Genomic DNA, 19,881 nt, shown 5'->3' with positions numbered 1-19,881 from the left:
CCATTATCTGTAGTGTGATCTTAATTGATAAAAGATTTAATTGCATCTTAAATGAAGCCACAGAAACAATGGCAATGCGACTTGTTTATACTCTGAGAACAATATTCTGTGTCCCTGCATTAGCAGCGCATACACAAGACGCTCTCAGAGGTGAATGGCTGAGGAGGGCTTTGGAGATGTTATCCACTCCAGTTTAATTGCTTTGAGACTAATCGTCACAAACAGGCACAAAGGGTCCCTGTTAATGTCGGCACCTTTTCAACAGAAAGCACCAGACTATTTTTACTTTATTGAAACTTCATATGGAAGAGAATATTTTCCCTGCATTGGGGGTGCTCTCTGATTTTATTTTAGGCTGGCTCGAATACTGTGTTAGAAACAGTTAAGAAATTACTATAGTGTGACTGCAAACAAAGGTCAGAAAGAAATTTAGTTAACATCCCACAAAACGATGTTAAGATGTTTATTCTGCCATTTTCATTCACTGAACGTGAATAAATTTACAGTTTCATGCCACACGGACAGAAACAGACAAATGACCTATTCTCTTTCCAACTGGCTGTATCACAGCATGGCAGTGTGGGGCACACTAGCAGTTGTACTTTGGAACATGATCCACTCGAATCCTTAACAAAGGCCTTATTGAGCTTTTTTGGACCAGCAAGCCACTGGAAAAATGACATGGAAGAGAGGCCGAATGGCTTCCTCTTGCTTGTTACCTTTCTGAAGTCTTTACAAGAGTGGCTCTCGAGAAACCTATGGAGATATTTCTGCCTGTTTTTGCACAAAAAGCTCACCGACAGCTTGACGTGTTGCAGGCAGTCTCCGCTCAGCTCTACAGAGGTGGGTGCTGCCAGTGTGAGTTATCCTGACAGACCCCGGGCACGGCTCCATCCCGCTCTCCCCCACGCTCCGTTCACCAGCTCCTCCTGGCCTCTATTGAGCCCCCCTTCAGTCCAGCACGTGTCCTTTGGGCCTGTTTCAATCCCACACGGGGACAGGGTGGGATGCACACAGACACAAACTGTACATCAATCATGTGATATTTCAGCACTGCATAAAACTAAACCTGTTTTTTTTAAATAAAACGTACCTGAATTATTTAAATTTTATTCTTCCATTCATCCAGCCATATTCTAACCACTGTTTCCAGGATTCAGAGTCACAGAGAAGCTAGAGCCTATCCTGGCGAGCATCAGGCCAAAGACAGGGGACATCATGGATGGAATGCCAGTCCCAAACTCCACAGATAGCACCCCAGGTCAGGAATTGCTAACCACTGTGCCACCATGCCATGCAACTTTATACTTATTAGTCACAATTTGTGATTTGGGGGGGAATTGGCTGGAGTTCAGAAATATGTTTTTTTTACATATTGCATTGTTAATATTAAATACTATGTTTGTGACCATTTTCAACACATGTCTAAAGCTAGGAGAATAATCTCTGAAGAAATGAACATCTGCTCTGTAACTAACACTGAACCCTGATACTGAAGTTTAGCACCTGGAGTTTTATTAGTTTTATTAGACATTATGTACGTGATTAAACAAACTCAAGCAAACATTTTTTTATACAATGCTAAGTTTAAATATCCTGTCGATTTCAAGGGTTTTTTTTCTTTAGTAACAGATGTGAGATGTATAAACAAATGCCATGTAAATTATTTTTGCTATTTTGACAGTACTACTGAACAACTAACAAGCTGCAAGAACAAAAAAAAACCCTTAGAAGCATTGTATTGATGAACATATTATCACAGAGATAATATCACCCACAGACCCAATAGAGGTCTGATTTTTTCTCCATATACTGTAAAAAACTATATTCCTATCATTTGATTGGAAGGAAGCATACAAATAAGCTACAATAAGCACCTTTCAGGGCTATGGTGTGTTCTTAAGAGCAATCGTCATACATTTTACAAGAGAGTTGAAAGGAAGAAATGTACTAATGCACAATACTAATGTGTCTAGGGAGAAGACTCACATTACTCACATGTATCATACTCAAGGTGGTGGTTTGTGATCCTCTCGTCTGTAACTGGAGCCCCAACTTGGAAGAGTCTGAAGCAGGGGACAGAAGGGTGGGAAAATAACTCAATGGTACCTCAAGGAATAACAATAAATAAATACATGTCAACTTATGGAACATTAAGTCAAAAGCCGCCCCATTCAGAATTCTGCCAATATCAAGTTCTTTCAATTTCTAATTTGCCTGAGACAAGAAAATGAGACAAGAAAAATATAGGTAGCTGTTCAATTACATGGGTGTCTTTCTTTTTAACTTGCTTTCTTAATTGTTGCTATTTCTATTATAACTATTAAATTTGATTTGACTTAATTTGTTTTTTAGAAGTTAAAAGTTAAAAGTTGTTAAAGTTGTAGGGCAGGAAATGACACAGATATTGCATACCTCCTGTAAATTAAATCCTATGTCAATGGTCCAACATTAATCTGGACTCCCGGTACACTTTTTTGCAATTATTATTATAGCAGAAATTTTAGCAATCCGTGCTGTGTTGCAGCACTTTAGGAGACAGAGTTCAGGACATATAAAATTGGCTTATGAACTGTGGCATAATCATCAGGATTTACACAAAGTCCCATGGAATGCTGCTCTTGTACTCTGGAGCAAGATACTGTAATTCACTGACATTGCTCCATTAAAGTGCCCTGTTATATAAATTATACACTCCTTGTTGTTGTTGTGAAGGATGTCTGTTCTCTTTTGATTAACCTGATTAAATAACGCGACATAGTTTGCTCTAACCCCCAATCGGTGACCTTTTGAGCTGTCTTTTAAGATGTTAACAGATAGATTATAGTTCATTCATGCACAATGCATATTATAGCACATGCAACAAGAAAATATCAAAACAATTCAATGGTCCCTACTGTACCTCATATTCTCAAATTTCTATGACTCTAACAACTGAAAAAGGAATCAGCACTGTTGTATTGACAAAAAGGACTTGGTGCAATCTGACTGTGTCAAAAAAAAAAAATGTTACTGTCATTTTTGGTTTGAAACCGTTTCTCTCTCCAGCATGTGTAGATCAGCTATTGCCTCCTAAATCACAGCAATTTCTGATCGGTTCATAATGCACTTGCCTGTCATTCACCGTCACAATGACAGGATGTAATAAAGGCTATTAAGGTTCACAGATAACTGAATTACATCCAGTAACATAAGCCTCGCCCCTGCATTGGGGCTGGCATTTCGCTTTTGTGCTTTTTAGTTTTAATTAAGGGAGAAGTGTGCACTACGAGCTGTATCTTGAAGGAGAGTTAAGAGAGGGCTGATTGGAGGCCAGAGATAAGCATGCTTCTGACAGAGCCCAGGGCCTTGTAAACTAAGGAGACTGCTTGCCTGCTGCAGCAGTGGTTCACCCTCCTGTCCCAGGAGACATGTGCACTGCTAAATAAAGCAAAGCAAGCACAACAACAGCGGCTGCATACTTTTTCCCCTCTGCCCTATTTATTCGCAGTAGCCCAGAGTTCTATACCAAAATAAATGCATCACATTTAACACATTAATTCAGGATGATGGGCTTCCCCACATGTTTTCCATGATGGTTTTCAACTGTCCACATCCAGAGTTTTCCAACGTCTTCTAGGGTATTTCTTGTCTCTTGGGATCTTCTCTGGTACTCATGTGGTCCAGCGATGCTCAGTTCTTGTAACAATGCTTATTGCCCATTATATTTCTTTGCTATCATACTGATGACAATGTCTACATATATATAAAGAGAGACAGACCCTGGTGAAGAACAGGCTCAGTGACCTCAGACTGGCTCTAGAAGCTGAGTGACACCAGGGGCAGACGTGGTTGACCAGCTGAGAGACAGAGGTGACAAACAGACAGAGCTACACTTTCTGCTACACTGTGAGATGTGATTCACAAAGGATGCGACAAGTAGTTTTCACAAAATTCGAAAACTATATCCCTTAATGCATTGCCTTCCCAGACTTGATGTAGGTAAATATGATGCTAAGCAAAGACATGGTGCATAGAGGAGACTACGCAGTATGTGGCCTCCTGTCACAGCCTGTGAGCGAGAGAATGACACTATCAGATTTACACAGCCTGGTCTTCATTTAATCTATTCTGGATTTCATTTAATCTATTCTCTTTTCTGTTGTGCACTGTAAGGGGAACAAGTGATCACGACGTTAATATTGCATGTTATTGTTCATTATCTGGATGTTTTTGATTTTTTCTTGTCTTTATTTTTTCTTGTTTCTGAAAACATTGGCCTAGGCCACACTGTAAATGCTTCTATCAATTAGACAAAACTGGATAATTAAATAAATGAGCTTCTGCATGCCAATTCAAATGAAGCAGAGATGCAATTAGAAAAAGTAATCAGAATAGAATGCTGCACTAAGGTGAAACAGAACAAATTCAGTCCAAGTAACATTTTAAATTGTTCTGTGAAAGGTTCTTCTTTGAATGGGAAAATTGCAGATTTCAAATCATTCCAATTACACAAGACAGAGAAGTCGTAGCATAGTGTCGCCCTCCTGCATTCACAGGAAGTTAATTACTATCACTGAAAATTGCATTTAATGAGAATCTGGGCCTGACGCAGGCACTTTTGTAAATTGCTCTCAGCTTGAGGTCCAAGGCAGTTTATTTTTTGGAGAGGACAGGGTCAACAACGCAGGCCCTGGGGTTAGCAGATTGAAACAGGCGTCTTTTGTCTGCTTTGTCCAAACTCTTTCCAAACCGCGTTCGTTTCCCAGCAGCCCCACTGAGATGAGCCCATGTGGTCCATGTCTTGTCTATTGTGTGCCCTGCTGTCTGCATGTTGCCAACCCCCCCAGCCCCTGCTGATAATTTTGCTCATCGTTTCCAGGAGGTGGTACAGGCAATTAAGCTAATCCATTAACAACTAATTGTTCCCTCCTACCCTGTGCCTTAGACAAACACTGTCGTGAGATAGAGAAAGGGCAGATCGGTCTATATAAGCCAGTGTTCTTTGGTCTGCCAGCCAAAGGCTACTGAGCTGCGTGAGAGGAATTCCTCAGCACCAGTTGGGATCTTAGCCCTCACATTCTTCCTCCTTCATCTTATTTTGCTTTACCGGGATAGAAATCCCGCAGATATTCTCTAACTCTTTGTGTCACTGCGAAGGGTTGCTTCCGGAGTCTGGAAATGTGCCGCGTTCCTGGGACACTGCACATCTGCCTGGCGGCTGTCTGTCTCACCTTGCCTTCAGTAAGGGGCCACATCTGGGCCTGGATGCTGTCGATCCCCTACAGCCCCCCTCAAGAAGGAGCACTTGTCCCTCAAGACACTACTCCCTCCTCCAGCGCCAGAAGCTCAACGGTGAGTCTGTCTGCTTCACTTTGCCTGGTTATTTCAGCTGCATCTCTCAGCCTTCCAGCTCTCTACTGTTATTTACACGTCTTTGTCAATTTTCTGAACAAAACTCACAGTATTTTCATTAATCCAGCAGCACTTGTATGTTTTTTGTAGTTATTGCATTCTTTTTCTAAATGAATGTCTATATTTGAGAAAATGTATTGCAAGTATCTGAATTACAGCTCACAAGCGACTCAATAACAGACACAGGACAGTAAATTAAAATGCACTAAATCTGGCTAAATCTGCCCCTACACCACAAGGCTTGCTTCCCCTAATGAATAACGTTCCAAACATTCCTCAAACTTTTTTGTATGAAGGCTTTGTGAATATGAACCTCCAGTCAAATGTTGATGTTTGGTGAAGCACAAGAGGCTGTTTGCTTATCCCGCTCTCCCAGGGAGCAACCAATTAACAAAGTTATTTGTTTTGCCTGGTAGCAAATTGAAATACAACAGCTGCAGATAAACAGCAGTCTGTGTGCCAAAGACAGTTAAGGTTATCTATAGAAGTACGTTCCAGATCACTCTTGTTAGCCAAAAGCCTCATTCCTTAGCACAACAAAACATATTTCATGATTCTAAGTTTAATGGTTCATTTGCAAAAGTGCTCCCAAGGGGCTCTCATCTCTTCCTATTATATATCTCTTTCAATGGTTTGAGTGCTGAGTGCACTATTTGCTACAATGCCTCAGGCTTCACTGACAACTCTGTTACCAGCTCTTCAACATAGATACAAAGACATCTTTAAAGGCATTTAGAGTTTAAAGAGTTACTCTACTTTTATATAAATTGAAGTCTTCATCTATGTCTGATACAAGCTTACTTTTTTGGCAAATTCCCATGATCTCAAAACAGCATGCACTGGAATTGCTATCAATTACCCGATTAACTTTGGATAATTAAATTCTAAATTTATTTAGATAAATAAAATCTAAATTCCCTCAAGCAATAGGAAATGAGATAGGGACTGAGGTGCCGATATAACCCTCCTGAATCCTCACTCTTCCTCAAATCAACGCAACGTCACAATCCAAAGTCCTACAGTGGAACTTAAGAGCTTTTACGTAAAGAGTGATGACCCTCTCTGAGGGGACAGTGTTTGTGTAAGTGCAGCACAGTGCCTGCTGACCAGGTCGATGTGTGTCTCTCTCAGGCGGTGTGTGATCATGACCGGACCTGTGGGAGGGGGTTCTCCTGTGACCGGCACTTCGGCCTGTGTGTCCCCCTGAAGCACGCTGGCCAGTACTGCAGGAGGGACGCCCAGTGTCTCCGCGGCCTGAGCTGCATGTTCGGAAAGTGCCACCGCAGCGTCCCAGAGGGCCAAGAAGGTACGACGGCCGACTGTGTCGGGCTTCGCTCTCTCGGGGAAAACACTCCTCTGTCGTCGGCAGCAAGCAGTCAGCCCATCAGTGGGAAGCCACTGCAGAGTAAAAGGAGAAAAAGCAATCCATTTTTTAATTTGAAATGCTTTAACAGTGTTTTTCAGCTACACACAAAAAACATGTTTTAAAGTTACCTCTTGCATAGCAAAGTACATACAACACACAGATGTGAATATTGTTTTTAGTACCAAGACCAACTAGGGGAAAGAGGCTCAGTGCTGCCTTTACCTAGCCTAGAGGATGTACAAACACATTGCTTTTCTAAGTGAGAGGCCGAACAAAAACGAGGAAGACAGATATGTTTAAGCATTCCCAAACGCTCTTCTACTTTGTGAGCGGTGATGACGGTAACTTCAGAGAGCATCGTCTCCTGGGCAGAGTGTTCCTCTGTGTTGCTGCTGGAGAGGCCCGGTGTAGGTGTGTCACTGAGATGCCCTGTTCTCTCCCCCCCTCTGCCCAGGCGCACGGTGCAAGCTGGACCGGGACTGCGGCAGCTCCATGTGCTGCGCGCGGCACCACGGCGAGAGCATCTGCAAGCGCCGCCTGCCGCTCGGGGCCAGCTGCTTCGTGCCGGACGGCGGGCTGGCGTTCAGCATCAACCAGATCTGCCCGTGCGACGAGGGGCTGCTGTGCCGCCAAGCAGCTGCGAACGCCAGGCGAGAGTAAGAGCCGCGGAGTCTCCTATTTCCAGGCACGCCGCTCTCGGCAACAGGAACTGTGTCAGCAGCTCTTTGCTAAAACTACGGCTGAAAACCTCTTGTCTGATCCTTAAGGCCGTCTCCGTCGCATTTTACCACACTAGAGCACAGTCAAAACAAAAAAGCTACAGATATCCACCAGAGTGCTCACAGTACATGGGCTCTGCTTCTAACATCTCCTCTAGCACAAGAACTTGACCGATCTCAGGACAGCCACAGATTCCAGGTCATCTTGACTCTCTGAAGGGTTGACAGTCTTCAGAAATCTTGCCACAGAAGTGACAAACAATAGGAGGTCGTTCTGGTTGAGTTCACAGGGGGGGCACCCCGCCTTAAAAACAGCACCTCTTGATCAGTGATCAAAAAAGCTCTAGGCCTGACAGCATTTCTAAGCAACACCCACTCCATGAAAACAGAGTCACGGCTTCTCAAAACAAAGGCAAAAATGAAAAACTTGGCCATCAAACATTATAAATATGTGTGGGTTTCCGCTTAGATATAAACTTTTGCAATCTGCCTGTTTTATTCTTCTTTAATTATTTAACTGCCTGGCTGAAAAAAACCTCTGTAAAATGCCCTTGATAATTTATTCTTTCTCTGTTTTCTACAAGGAAAGAGTTTGTATACCGTCCTGAACCTGAGAACTGGAAATGCCAAGCACCACCTGCCTGAAGACTTCCACCTCCCGCCTCTTCAACAGCCCCTATTTATTCTGTAAATTAAATGTAAATACTGGGACTTAATGTATATTATATGAAAAATCCTATATTTGTATGGCACACTTTGCCAATGTACAATATATACTATATATGAAGAAGTTTTTTATTCTCTGTTCTGTACATAGTTATTACATGTGAAATTAAACTTGAAAAGAAAAGTAGTCTTGTTGTTTATTAATTTACAGTCCTGCAATGAAGGGATTTAAACCCACAGCCTGTACAACATCCAGCCATTTTCTAACCAGCTCTTCCAGTTCAGGGTCATGGGGGAGCTGGAGCCCCTACCAGCAAGCAATGGACACAAGGCAGGACACACCCTGGACAGTCCATCAAGGGCACACACACTCCAACCACGGCCAACTTTCCCAGAAGGTCATTTTAACCTGTGTCTCTGGGTTTTGGGAGGAAAGCAGAGCACCCAGAGGAAACCCACACCAACATGGAAAACATGGTAACCCACACAAAAACCACGTAAAGGGTTGACTTAGGTCTCTTTCACAAACAGTAAGGCCTTAAAACTTTAGAAACAAAGGGGGAAAAACAAAAACAGGATTTCAGCCTTTTCACCATATGAGCACAGATGCCTTCTTGCGCAAAGGAAGTCTCACCTGAAATCTAAAATCTGTTCTTTGCAGCGCTTTAGTATAGCACTCAGGCTAGAAGATGACTGCTCTGTCAACCTTAATTAGCTACAAAAGAAAGAATATCTACAGAACCATTATATTTGACCCCCTAAAGAACTATCCAGACCAGGTTTCGTATTGGGGTGCACCATGAGGTTAGAAGGCCATTTATGGGACAGGGACATCAGTGTGCAAAAAGTTTGGGGGAACAGACTTGGTTTAATTCTTAATTAGGTTTACAGTATTTCAATATCAGGTCTAGGACTCCCCTACCTCCTCTTACTTTTAGTTGTAGACATTTCTGTCCAAGAAACAGGCTTTGTCTCATTATTCATTCTTGATCCAGGGGTACGTCATTTGAAACGTGACAGGAAGACTTTTGTTACTTTGAATTCGACAGGAAACCATACTAAAGCTATTCAGATAAGTATTAAATAATGTATTTGTTTGGGGTTTTTCGTTTTATGTGTTTTCCTAATAATAGGGACCCTGTCCGTCTGGAAACCGGGTGGATGGTAACGCTGATAATATCAGTAATACTCTACTTAAACCAAGGCCCGTTACCTTATTTATCAAGACGGTGGCCATGCTTCGCCTCAGTTTAAATCAGAGTATGGTCTTGTTGATTGTGAGACACGTACAATATACGTATCTCCAGGGACACCCATCATTATTATGTGCGTTAGAATCGTAAGTGCAGACTACAATTCGTCGATTACGAGCCGAGGCAAAATTACACTTTAAATGAGCAAGTCCTAAATTATCTACGTCCCGAATTGGACAAGAAAACTGTCAAAGTTTTACTGGAAGATAAAGACAAAATGCGCCCTCCATCACATCTTTGACGTCCACGTTAACTTTCTTTCTGTTCCAGGAGGTGGTACGATAACCTCATACCTTCGTCCTTTTTTTTTTTCTTTTGTTGTTGTTGTTCTGTCGTGGTTTAATCCTCCGTTTTCTGACCTTTTCCGTCCGTCAAACCTCCAAAGTCTGCTTCCCGGCGTCTCGAGCCGCTACGGCTAGCCCACGGACGCCCGCTCGAGACCGCCGCCGCCGCCTTGAGAGAAGCGGCAGTAAAGTGCTCGCGCGTGCGTCCAGGTAGCTGAGCGGTTAGCACGCCCGACTGCCGCACTAGCGTCGCCGGTTCGGTCCCGGCTCCTTCGAGAGTGTTATCTGCTCCCGTTGATGTTTAGTAAAATGGTGTAAATCGTTTAGCACCTTCATGAAAAAAGTGTTGCTTACGGAGATAAAAGGAATCAGTCTGGGAGTTTTAAACCTCTTTTAATAAAAGCAGAGGTACAGTACTATCAGCCACGTCTGAGCGATCAGTTTATTTATATAAAGGACAACACTATGTTGTATGTGTTGTTAGTATATTAGAATCGCGTCCAACGAACGATTCGATATCAGAATGACATAAAAAAACGTGCACATTCTCTGCAACAGATCTCGCTGCCGGAGTCTGTCTTGTGCACGAGTGTCGCTCCTGTGTTGTCACGGGCCGTTGGTATTGTTCACGCAGATCACACACAGACGCCGGTGACTGCCCGGTCGGGGGTATAGCTCAGTGGTAGAGCATTTGACTGCAGATCAAGAGGTCCCCGGTTCAAATCCGGGTGCCCCCTGTGACCTCTCGTCTTTTGGTTAGTTTCGTGTATTGATCAAATTTGTAATTCCGTCTGACGGTACCAAGGCAGTATCTTGTCTTATTAATTTTGCTTTAAAAAAATCAGCCAGCCCTGTGTTAGGGGTGTCATTAAAACGGCGTCTTAATGGTGATCAAATTCTTCCCTTCAACAGCCTCAGCACCGTTTCTTTGGCAATACTGTCACCTTGCGGCGCCGGGGTACATTTCATCAATAACACGGAACTAAATATAACCAAGCGTGTGAGCAATATTTAATAATATTATAATATGTTTTGACCCAAACTTCCGCCTCACATGCCGAGTTTAATGATTTTTTACAAATCCTGTTTCGAGTGGTAAATTCAAACTTCCTTGCACCGCGTACGTAATCACACCTTAGTGATACAGGTCATTATATATGCATACGTGCAACGTCTTACAAGACTGTGAGGTACAGTTCAAACACGCAATGAAAAATAAACACTTTAGAACACAGAAAAGGGGGGTACTAGAAGCTCTCGTATCTTCCAGACATCTGATGTACACTGTTCGGAAGCGGATAACGCGGTGCTTTCTGAAAAACGGAAATCAGCCTCCTGCGTGTTAATAACGGCGTGTAGTAATTAGTCAGCTGTTACAGCTTTCTGTAGGGGGAAGAGCAGTGCTTCTGTCGCAGATTTAACACTGTGGAGGAACTAGGCCGGGTCCCGAGGAAGCAAAGGTATGTGTGGGGGTATAGCTCAGTGGTAGAGCATTTGACTGCAGATCAAGAGGTCCCCGGTTCAAATCCGGGTGCCCCCTGTGTCCTGATTTTCTGCGTACTTCTTTTGTCTCTTTTCCTACCTATTAATACCATGTTGACAACACCAGACCTTGATGAATTATCCTTTTATTGCAAAGAGGAAGTGCAAATAATTTGTTCACACATAAAACACTGCAGCGAGACGAGATACCTGTACAGGTGAGATCACACTGAGGCAAAGGTGACAAAGACCCAGAGCAGTGTGGGGGTATAGCTCAGTGGTAGAGCATTTGACTGCAGATCAAGAGGTCCCCGGTTCAAATCCGGGTGCCCCCTTTGTCACTCAAACTTTTGATTAATAATAATTGCTTACACTTATATAGCGCTTTTCTGGACACTCCACTCAAATGGCTTTTACAGGTAATGGGGCTCCCCTCCACCACCACCAGTGTGCAGCCCCACCTGGATGATGCGACGGCAGCCATAGTGCGCCAGAACGCTCCCCACACACCAGCTCTCAGTGGGAAGAGAGCAGAGTGATGAAGCCAGTTCAGAGAGGGGGATTATTAGGAGGCCATGATTGGTAAAGGCCAGTGGGAAATTTAGCCAGGACACTGGGGTTACACCCCAACTCTTTTCGAGAAAAGCTCTGGGATTTGTAATGACCACAGAGAGTCAGGACCTCGGTTTTACGTCTCATCTCGTTTATGAAATGTGTCCTGTAAGTACATGGATTGATTGTCTTACTAAGATACTGTAATACTGCTTAAAACAATCAGCCAGCCCCCTGTTTAGGGTGACTGGGTTAGTGCAAATCAAGGTGCCTCCCGCATGATCATATCCTGTATTTACTTCATTTGTCTCTTTTAACCTATAAATCCCTGTTTGACAATCCCAGATTCCTTTTTTGCACTGTATTGAGGAACTGCAAATGATATGATGGCACATAAAACAAAGTACAGGAATTCAACAGCTGTGTAGGTGAGATCACACTCACCCAAGACAGCACACCATAGCCATGGGGGTAGAGCTCAGTGGTAGAGAGCATTTAACTGCAGATCAAGAGGTCCCCAGTTCAAATCTGGGTGCCCTGTCTGTATGTGACTTTTGTTTCCTATCTGTGAACACCATGTTGATGATTTTTTCCATGTATTGTCATATCATTTTAATGAGGTGCTACAAATCACCTGTACAGGTGAAGAAAGACCAAGGCTTATGGAGGTATAGCTCAGTGGTAGAGCATTTGATTTCAGATCAAGAGGTCCTCTGTTCAAATCTAAGTACCCCCCCCCTCAGTCCCGTTGTGTTTTTGTTCTGCTATGCCATGCATTGTCTAACCATTAAGGTACATAATTAACAACCACATACAAATCACTACAGCCTTCTACAAGATCATGCCAAACTGTCATCACTTCTGCCGCAACATACAACAACGAAAATGAAACACTGAGATTTCAGCAAAAAAAGAAATAATTACGACAACCACTGACATAATCCCTTTCCCTGACTCAGGGGAAACCACTGACCTCCAGAGGCCCTGTGGAAAAAACAAACTCTGTGCACAGACGCAGCAGGCAGGGTCTGTGATAATGTGCAAACAGGCCGGATGTGATGCTGGCTGTGGTTAGTATCTGGTGGCTGTTCGTTATGTATTGCTGCCATTTTTTTTTGTGCTTCTAAACAGGTCAAACCTTTTCAGAGCTACAGCCGGATCCTCACTGCGGAGGAAAACAAAACAAACAGCAGCCACATTGGTTTTCAAAAAACAACTTGTAACACTGGCATTTATTTTGCATGTAAAAAAAAAAAACACCTTTACAACATGCTCATTGTCCCGCAACACTGGAGTAATTCACAGAACATACTTGGAGGATGCTTTTTGTCCGACAAAGAGATCATCTTCACGTGCAAAGAAAAAAAGCTGATAGATTTTCACAGGTAAAAATTAAAAACAGACAACAGCGGCACATGTCCCGTTTTCAAAGTCAATAGTCAGACGTCTGATTTCAGAATGAGGCTCATCAGCACACACTCTGGAATAAAGTCAATGCACAAAACTAGACAGACGATACAAACACTGGCTAGCAGTTCTGCATGCTCAAGTCAGTACCAAAATTCCAGTCCCCTGTACCCACGCCGATCAGTTCCTGCTGGCACAGTCAGTATCACAGACCACATGGGCCAGTCACTGACATCCATGGTGATCCACATGTGCAGTAAACCAGATCTGTGGACTGAAGTCACATGATAGCAGCTCAGGAGCGGGCCAGGCTGCTGATTCTCTGCCCCCGGACCCCTCTCTCCCCAGGCCCAGCCCAGACACTGCCCCCCTGCCACAGCGTGAGGGCACACAAACACTCCCAGCGCCTGTGCAGAACCCAGGCCGGCAGAAATACTGATCGATGCGCAGAAAAGCAACTCCAGTCCTGCCCGGCTCAGCCGGGAGTCGGTTCCAGGTCACAGGGACCAGCAGCTCCTGCTCGGCCGCGGAAATCGGTTCCTTCCAGCGCCGCGCGCCGGCATCTCGGGGCGGCAGCGGGGGCCTAGCTCGCTAGGACCCGGGACCTCATCCAGTCCAGGCTGGCCAGCAAGCTGCGGGAGAGCAGTGGACACAGCGGTCAGGGAACACACCCGCACAGCGGAAGACCCGAATCCCCGGCTTCTGAGTGAAACTGAGCTGAATCCAGATACCAGCCCCTCAGCCCCCCATCTGTACTGTAAGCCAGCTCTCACCTCTGCCTCTCACACACTGTTTTCTCTCTCAGTCCGCTCCACCCCTCTCCACGCTGCCACCAACATTTATACCTGAATCTGTCCATTCTTTCCTTGCTTCACCCAACACAGCCTTTCAGTCCACTGAATTCACTGCGTTTATACGGAGTTTATTAGCGTAAAGGGTCCCAAAGCTTCACCTACAGAGGGAGCCCACTTGATCTGCCGACTGACAGAGGCCTCTGTGCAGAACCCTGGCTTTCGCTGGAAGCCTCCCAGCCTCGCTCTGGACCGGACCGGACCGGACCGCGGTCACGCACGCTCCCTGGGACTCACCCCTCTCCAGTCAGGGCACAGCAGGCCTGGATGTGCCAGGAGTGACCAGTGATGGAGCTCAGGGTCAGGCAGCTGGAGATCTCGGAGGCAGTCATGGAGTTCTTCATGTCCTGCTTGTTGGCCAAGATCAACACAGCTGCGTTCTGGAGCTCCTAGGGGGGAGAATTCAGGAGGGGAGAGGTCAGAGAGGGAGAGAGGAGGGAGGGACTCTGTACCGACACGTAACTTGTTTTTGCTTGGTTTGTTTTTTCCTAACCCTCTCTTCTGAACCTACTGCTTCCCACTGAAGTTGTTCGCCGTGAGTCTCTGTGTTATGCATCCTTGTTCGCAAGGGACTCGTGTTGAGTTTGTAGCCCTCAGCCTTGGGGACACCCCTTGCCCAGTGCCAGCACTGTCTGTACTCTCACTCACTGGCCCGTCGAAGGCCCTCTCGGTGACAGACCAATCCACATAGCCCACAGCGCCACCCGGTGGCGTACCTCATGCGCAAGCATCCTGTGGAGCTCCTCCTTGGTGAGCGTGAGCCGTTCTCGGTCAGTGCTGTCCACCACCAGGATCACAATCTGAGGAGGGAGAGAGACAGCAGGGTGAGCATTTGCTACAGGCCTGAAGAAGGCGAGCCGGAGTTTTGATGGCCGTGAGGCCACACTGCGGTGTGCTGGGGGCTGTACCTCAGTGTTGCAGTAGTAGGCGCTCCAGGTGGCCCGTAGGTTCTCCTGACCGCTGATATCCCACACCAGGAAGCGGGTGTTTCGCACGGAGATCTCCTCCACATTGCTGCCGATGGTGGGCGAGGTGTGGACTGCCTCCTTCGTTAGGCTGAGAGAGGAGAGGAGAGGAGGGGGGGGCGTGTTAATACAGGAGACGTCAACAGAGTGCAAGGAGAGAGACGGAGGGGAAGTGGGAACCAGCTAGCACGTGCTCAGATCCCAGCTGAATCGTGCTGCACTGGTGTCGTCATGTTGGTACCATGTCAAACTGGAGATCGTTTCACACAGTTAAAAACAGGCAGCCAGTCCATTCACGGGGGTCAATGCCACACAGATACTAGCACAGAGAGGGAAGGTCAATGCCCAGAGGATTCCAAAACCATGCACCAGGGGGTAAGTGGGTATAAAACCTCACACGCATTGGACCTGAAAGAAAGGGCTCAGTAATCAGACTTTGGGGGCTCTTGGGGCTCTGGGGGCGGCGCTAGTAGGGCCAGTAGAGGGCGCTCACCCTGCAGTCTGTGTGGGTCCTAATGCCCCAGTGCAGTGACGTATACAGTATAAGAGCACAATACTGCAAAAAAAGGTGTTGCCCTTTGGGTGAGATGTAAAACTGAGGTCCTGACTCTCTGTGGTCATTACAAATCCCAAGGCATTTCTCCAAAAGAGGAGGGGTGTTAACCCTGGTGTCCTGACCAAATTTCCCCCTGGCCTTCACAAATCATGGCCTCATAATAATCCCCATCTCTGAACTGGCTTCATCACTCTGCTCCCCTCCCCACTGAGAGCTGGTGTGTGGGGAGCGTACTGGCGCATCATCCAGGTGGGGCTGCACACTGGTGGTGGTGGAGGGGAGTCCCCACTATCTGCACAGCACTTTGAGTCAAGTGTCAAGAAAAAGGCTATGTAAGTGTAAGGAATCACTATTATTTGAGGAACACAGCAACCTAATTTCATGACATAAAAGATTCTGCGTGAATGGGAAAAAAAATCTTAAGGAGTCATGAAATGAAGTAGTGATTTCTACTCACAACTGGTAGAGGATGGTGGTCTTGCCTGCGTTGTCCAGTCCTACAAGGATCACCTTGTGCTCTGTGAACGGAAAACGGAAGCGTCAGAGCACAGCAGCGACATGAGTGAGACTGGCAGCGTCTGCTGCCCCCTATCGGCAGAGCTCAGACTCTGCCACCTCCACGACATTCCTCTGGAGAAGAAAGGTTAGTTACTATTGGAGGAACAACCCCAGAAGTCCTAACCAAGAAGCCCTGAAGCTCTTTCTCCCCGTCCTTAAAGCAGACCTCAGACCTTAGACCTCAGTGGTGCGATGAACAAGCCTGAAGGAAGTTTTCCCTCTTGTAAAAAGGAATTACATCGCAGGCCCGTCACAACGAAATCGTACTCAGAGGTCATAAGACAGACTTCCTACCGTCAAACCTAGGACATTTTCTCTATATGACCCAGCGGATATCATTGTCCAGTTTCAAAGCTATGAGCTCAGTTAGAAGAATTCCAAGTGTGCTACTGCCCAGGACACTCTGCAAGGCACTCCAGACAGACAGGCAGGGCTCGGAGGAGAGCTGCTCTCGACACCGCTGGGAATTACAGCACAGCGGCGAGCGCCGGAAACAGACAAGCAGCTGCAGGCGGCACTGTCATCACGCTGGAAACAGACTCGCCGGATCCCTGCCCCGACCCCGAGGATGTCACATCTGTCGCCGTGGTCCCAGGGGCAGGCGGAGTCCGGCCCAGGGGTCGGAGGTCAAGCGTCCTCGGAGGACAGGAGCGTTGCCATAGCAACCGCTTCCGGAACATCTGTCCCCGAAGGCCTCGGTCACACGGGATCTTTGAGACACGGTCCCTCCGACTTGGGCTCCTTCCGAGCAGCTGCCGGGGCTGTGCACGGCTCAGACAAAACTGCTTTACAGCCTAAAACCTTCACTGAGCTCTGAGGGCTCCGACCTCCGCTGCTGTCCGGGGGAACTCTAAGCTTTCAACTTCAACTGCTTTGAAGCTTTTCTCTTCCTCAGAAGCCTAACTGTGTTCATGCAACATCATGTAAGCAAGTGATTTTTTTTAAAAAAAATATAAATATACAATAATAAAGGCCTTCCACATTGTGACTGCAACGACTGGACGCTGAACTTTTTTTTTCTTCGCCAGCTGCCGTCATTTTCCTCTTGCTGTGAATAATTTAGCATTCGAGTTTTGAAATCGCCAGGGGCTCTTTAATTAGCTCCTGCAACAATAACTGATCACCGTGTTCAGTGACACCCTCCCTCGCTTAGCAAAAAGAGAAACGTATCACTACTTCGGCGCATTGTAATAGCGACTTTATTTAAATCTCGATGATATTCCAGTGTCATGTAAAACTGATGAGTATATACCATATATATATTATGTAATCGCTGTCAATGTAAAACATGGAACTTTTAACCAATTTCTACGATTATTTTGTGGGCATCAGAGCCCGTGTTTGTTACTGGCTCTCTGGTACTGGAGTCTGACACCTTTACGCCGCGACACGGCGTTAAACACGGTAGCAATTAAAATTCTTACCTCTGTCTCCGAAGATTGTCATTAATTTCGTAAAGAGAAGTCCCATTGTCTGGGTGACGAGTCTTTGTTTATATGCTTAGAAAATAAAACAAAAATCGGTAGAGTCAGTAGAAAAAGGCTTCACCGGCGAGGCAAGAGGGGGTCTCCAAACGCACGAAGCCGATTCGAGTGCCGCTGAGGTCGGTTAATTTCTCCACTCCGAGCCGGGAGACACCGCTCGACACCGGTGCAGGATCGGAAATGTCAAATCAAATGAAACAATAATGAACTAAAATTAAAGAAAAACAGCCAGCTACACAACGGGCAGACGTCGCTTCGGCTGACGTGAAATCCTAGCGCTAGAAGGACACAACTGGCCCACACGATAAAATATAAATATAATATGCACACACGTTCCGCTTGCGACAGCCGAGCTGATTTAGTTCAAATGAATGTCAACAGGGGAAGAAAATGCATTTATGAGCAAAGTCAACAGGAAAGTTTCGAGCGCGTTTCAATTCTATGACATCACCTTTTGCGTTTCTCCTCCTGCCGACGTCTGGGAAGCCCGGCTGCCTGAGGCACATCGCTACGTCACGGAACACGGGCGTGCACGGAAACGCGCAGGGGGCGTGGTCAACGGACACGCATAGTCAGTAACTCCGAGTGGGTGTGGTCTAAACAGCATAACAGCAACAGAGCGAGGCTGGGAGGCGTGATTGGCTACTGTGCTGGTTACAACCATACCAAGTTAAGTTGATCTGCAGATGGTGCTCAACCTTTTTCTCCTTTTCTAGGGGAATTCTTGTCACGTGAGTTGTTTGTTTCGTTCAGAGGACTAGGGAATTACTCGGGGGAAATTTTTAAAGTAACGAAAGTGTCGAAGGCAGTGATTTACGATAAAAAGTTTCTGGGACTACACACCTGCAGTTTTCCTTCTAAGAAATAGCTTCTTAATAAGACCATGGTTACCTTTTGTAAACCCATTTACAATACATGTATATCAGGTGCTATGTTAGAAAGCTAACCAACTCTCACCGTTTAAGGAGAAAAGCAGATAAAAAACTATTTCCGATTTGTCCTTTGTTTTACCTTGCACTAATCAAGTTTAAAGAGCTTCGTTTTTGCATGACCAGTAAATAGTGTTATCAGGCGCTAATAATTGCTGAACATTTACAAACATTCAGGCCAATAACTATTATGTGACAGGCTCAGTCTGTTCCTCAGGTGATGACAGAAAATCACACACTGGACTTCAGTTCTGTTGGGATTCCTCCCACTCCTCCAGGAGGACAGGAACTGCAGCTGTGGGAATTTTGGGATTAAATTCGTTCTTTTGGGGACAAATGGTTAACTCCAGAATTTCTTGCAGTGCATCTCTGTCTGGGTTTCTCCCTGCTAGCAACGGGAGCACAGCCTGTCCTCTCTGGGCAAGGCGTGCCTGTGTCCACTGAGCCTCTCTCTGCGTAGCACGGTCTTCCTGCATTTGTCCAGTTTCTGTTTCCATTCCCAGTCTAGGGACTATTTTTCATCAGGTTTTACATTCTGAAAGGAAATGAAGTCTGTTCCAAACTGTGACTGTCTTCTTCCAAAAATCAGGTGTGTGCTTTATGAACATTCACTGAGATATACCATGCTACGGATAAAACCATGGTCAAATTAAGGAAAATGTTCCTCTATTCAAAGGTAAAACCATAAACTGCAAAACCTATAGTGCAAAATAACCATTGGAACTGTCATAGCTTGAATTCTCCTTTAGGAGAGCAGTAGCTGTGGAAGACAGCCTGTCCTTGCTGGAAGCGTCTCTAAACACTGTACTTGCAAATAAATGACCGTTTCCTTCAATACATTTACAAAAATCAAGTTAGGAGAGAATTTTTAAAAAATGATAACCTGTAACAGATCCAATAATTTCGGAATTCTCCCGCCAACATGTGAGTGCGTTCGACTGAAAAAACGTCACGAAAAATCTACCAGGTGCTCAATGGAAAAGAACAGGTGTCTCGGAATGACAGGTAGTTAAAATTGCCTGCTGCATCGGACTTCTGTGTACGTCTTCCCACCTGCTTCCTTCCTGAGGCTTTTGTAGCCTGATACACAGGGAAAACACAAGATGAATTGACAGAGCAAGTAGTTACGAGCCCAGCTAGGTGTTATGAAGATAGTTATGCTCGATTACCATTTGATATCTTAAATAAGATATTCCAGAATTATGTATGGCAGCATCAGTTTTTATTTTTGCTTTTCTTCCCATTTCTTCACTGTATTCTGCTGTGGGGATCTGGGCTCAAACTTAAACCTATGGGATCATTGCTCCGGTTTCAGATTTTCTACTCTGGCTCACTGTGGATTCCAGAATTAAATCTAAAATACTGTTGCTCACCTTTCGTGGGTTTAACAGTTTGTCTGCGGACTACATCAGTGA

General features: G+C 45.4%; 3 protein-coding genes and 3 non-coding genes across 7 annotated transcripts in view; 4 read left to right on the top strand and 2 right to left on the bottom strand.

Moving 5' to 3' along the window:
* Positions 1 to 6,637, bottom strand: part of plxdc1 (plexin domain containing 1) — a 67,724-nt gene extending 61,087 nt beyond the window's left edge. Inside the window, exons 1-3 of one of the 2 annotated variants that reach the window (XM_069185717.1) lie at positions 6,549 to 6,637; positions 1,999 to 2,066; positions 798 to 976 (exon numbers count right to left, since the gene is read on the bottom strand). In XM_069185717.1, coding sequence (XP_069041818.1) covers positions 798 to 894 — 97 coding nt within the window. In that variant the 5' untranslated portion in view covers positions 895 to 976; positions 1,999 to 2,066; positions 6,549 to 6,637. Of the gene's footprint in view, positions 1 to 797; positions 977 to 1,998; positions 2,067 to 6,548 lie in introns of those variants that run through there. The other variant, XM_006638263.3, reaches the window with a different exon arrangement.
* On the top strand, positions 5,161 to 7,420 carry LOC102688928 (dickkopf-related protein 3-like). The gene is made up of 3 exons (XM_006638262.3): positions 5,161 to 5,334; positions 6,526 to 6,700; positions 7,215 to 7,420. The coding sequence occupies exons 1-3, from the start codon at positions 5,161 to 5,163 to the stop codon at positions 7,418 to 7,420; spliced, it is 555 nt and encodes a 184-aa protein (XP_006638325.3).
* A 2,927-nt stretch (positions 7,421 to 10,347) lies between these two features.
* trnac-gca (transfer RNA cysteine (anticodon GCA)) lies at positions 10,348 to 10,419 on the top strand. Its single transcript has one exon. It is a non-coding gene; the product is annotated as a tRNA-Cys (tRNA).
* A 731-nt stretch (positions 10,420 to 11,150) lies between these two features.
* trnac-gca (transfer RNA cysteine (anticodon GCA)) lies at positions 11,151 to 11,222 on the top strand. The gene has a single exon. It is a non-coding gene; the product is annotated as a tRNA-Cys (tRNA).
* A 205-nt stretch (positions 11,223 to 11,427) lies between these two features.
* Positions 11,428 to 11,499, top strand: trnac-gca (transfer RNA cysteine (anticodon GCA)). The gene has a single exon. It is a non-coding gene; the product is annotated as a tRNA-Cys (tRNA).
* Positions 11,500 to 12,914: 1,415 nt separating this feature from the next.
* Positions 12,915 to 18,071, bottom strand: arl5c (ADP-ribosylation factor-like 5C). Its single transcript, XM_069185735.1, has 7 exons — positions 17,989 to 18,071; positions 17,478 to 17,552; positions 15,953 to 16,013; positions 14,883 to 15,030; positions 14,691 to 14,774; positions 14,212 to 14,363; positions 12,915 to 13,755 (listed from the first exon to the last, which is right to left on the bottom strand). The coding sequence occupies exons 1-7, from the start codon at positions 18,041 to 18,043 to the stop codon at positions 13,707 to 13,709; spliced, it is 624 nt and encodes a 207-aa protein (XP_069041836.1). The 5' UTR covers positions 18,044 to 18,071; the 3' UTR covers positions 12,915 to 13,706.
* Between the last annotated feature and the right edge of the window lie 1,810 nt (positions 18,072 to 19,881).

This window comes from Lepisosteus oculatus, chromosome 28, assembly GCF_040954835.1.
Source record: "Lepisosteus oculatus isolate fLepOcu1 chromosome 28, fLepOcu1.hap2, whole genome shotgun sequence".
Classification (NCBI taxonomy): domain Eukaryota; kingdom Metazoa; phylum Chordata; class Actinopteri; order Semionotiformes; family Lepisosteidae; genus Lepisosteus; species Lepisosteus oculatus.
This window is presented reverse-complemented; position numbering and strand designations above follow the sequence as displayed.

Bases quoted from the DNA above. Each gene is read 5' to 3' on its own strand.
- LOC102688928 (XM_006638262.3), top strand. From the start codon at position 5,161: ATGTGCCGCGTTCCTGGGACACTGCACATCTGCCTGGCGGCTGTCTGT. The intron at 5,335-6,525 runs GTGAGTCTGTCT...TGTCTCTCTCAG, and splicing joins CCAGCGCCAGAAGCTCAACG to GCGGTGTGTGATCATGACCG. The intron at 6,701-7,214 runs GTACGACGGCCG...CCCTCTGCCCAG, and splicing joins CGTCCCAGAGGGCCAAGAAG to GCGCACGGTGCAAGCTGGAC.
- arl5c (XM_069185735.1), bottom strand. From the start codon at position 18,043: ATGTGCCTCAGGCAGCCGGGCTTCCCAGACGTCGGCAGGAGGAGAAAC. The intron at 17,553-17,988 runs GTGATGTCATAG...TTATTTTCTAAG, and splicing joins CAGGAGGAGAAACGCAAAAG to CATATAAACAAAGACTCGTC. The intron at 13,756-14,211 runs GTGAGTCCCAGG...GCTCTCCCGCAG, and splicing joins TGTGCCCTGACTGGAGAGGG to CTTGCTGGCCAGCCTGGACT.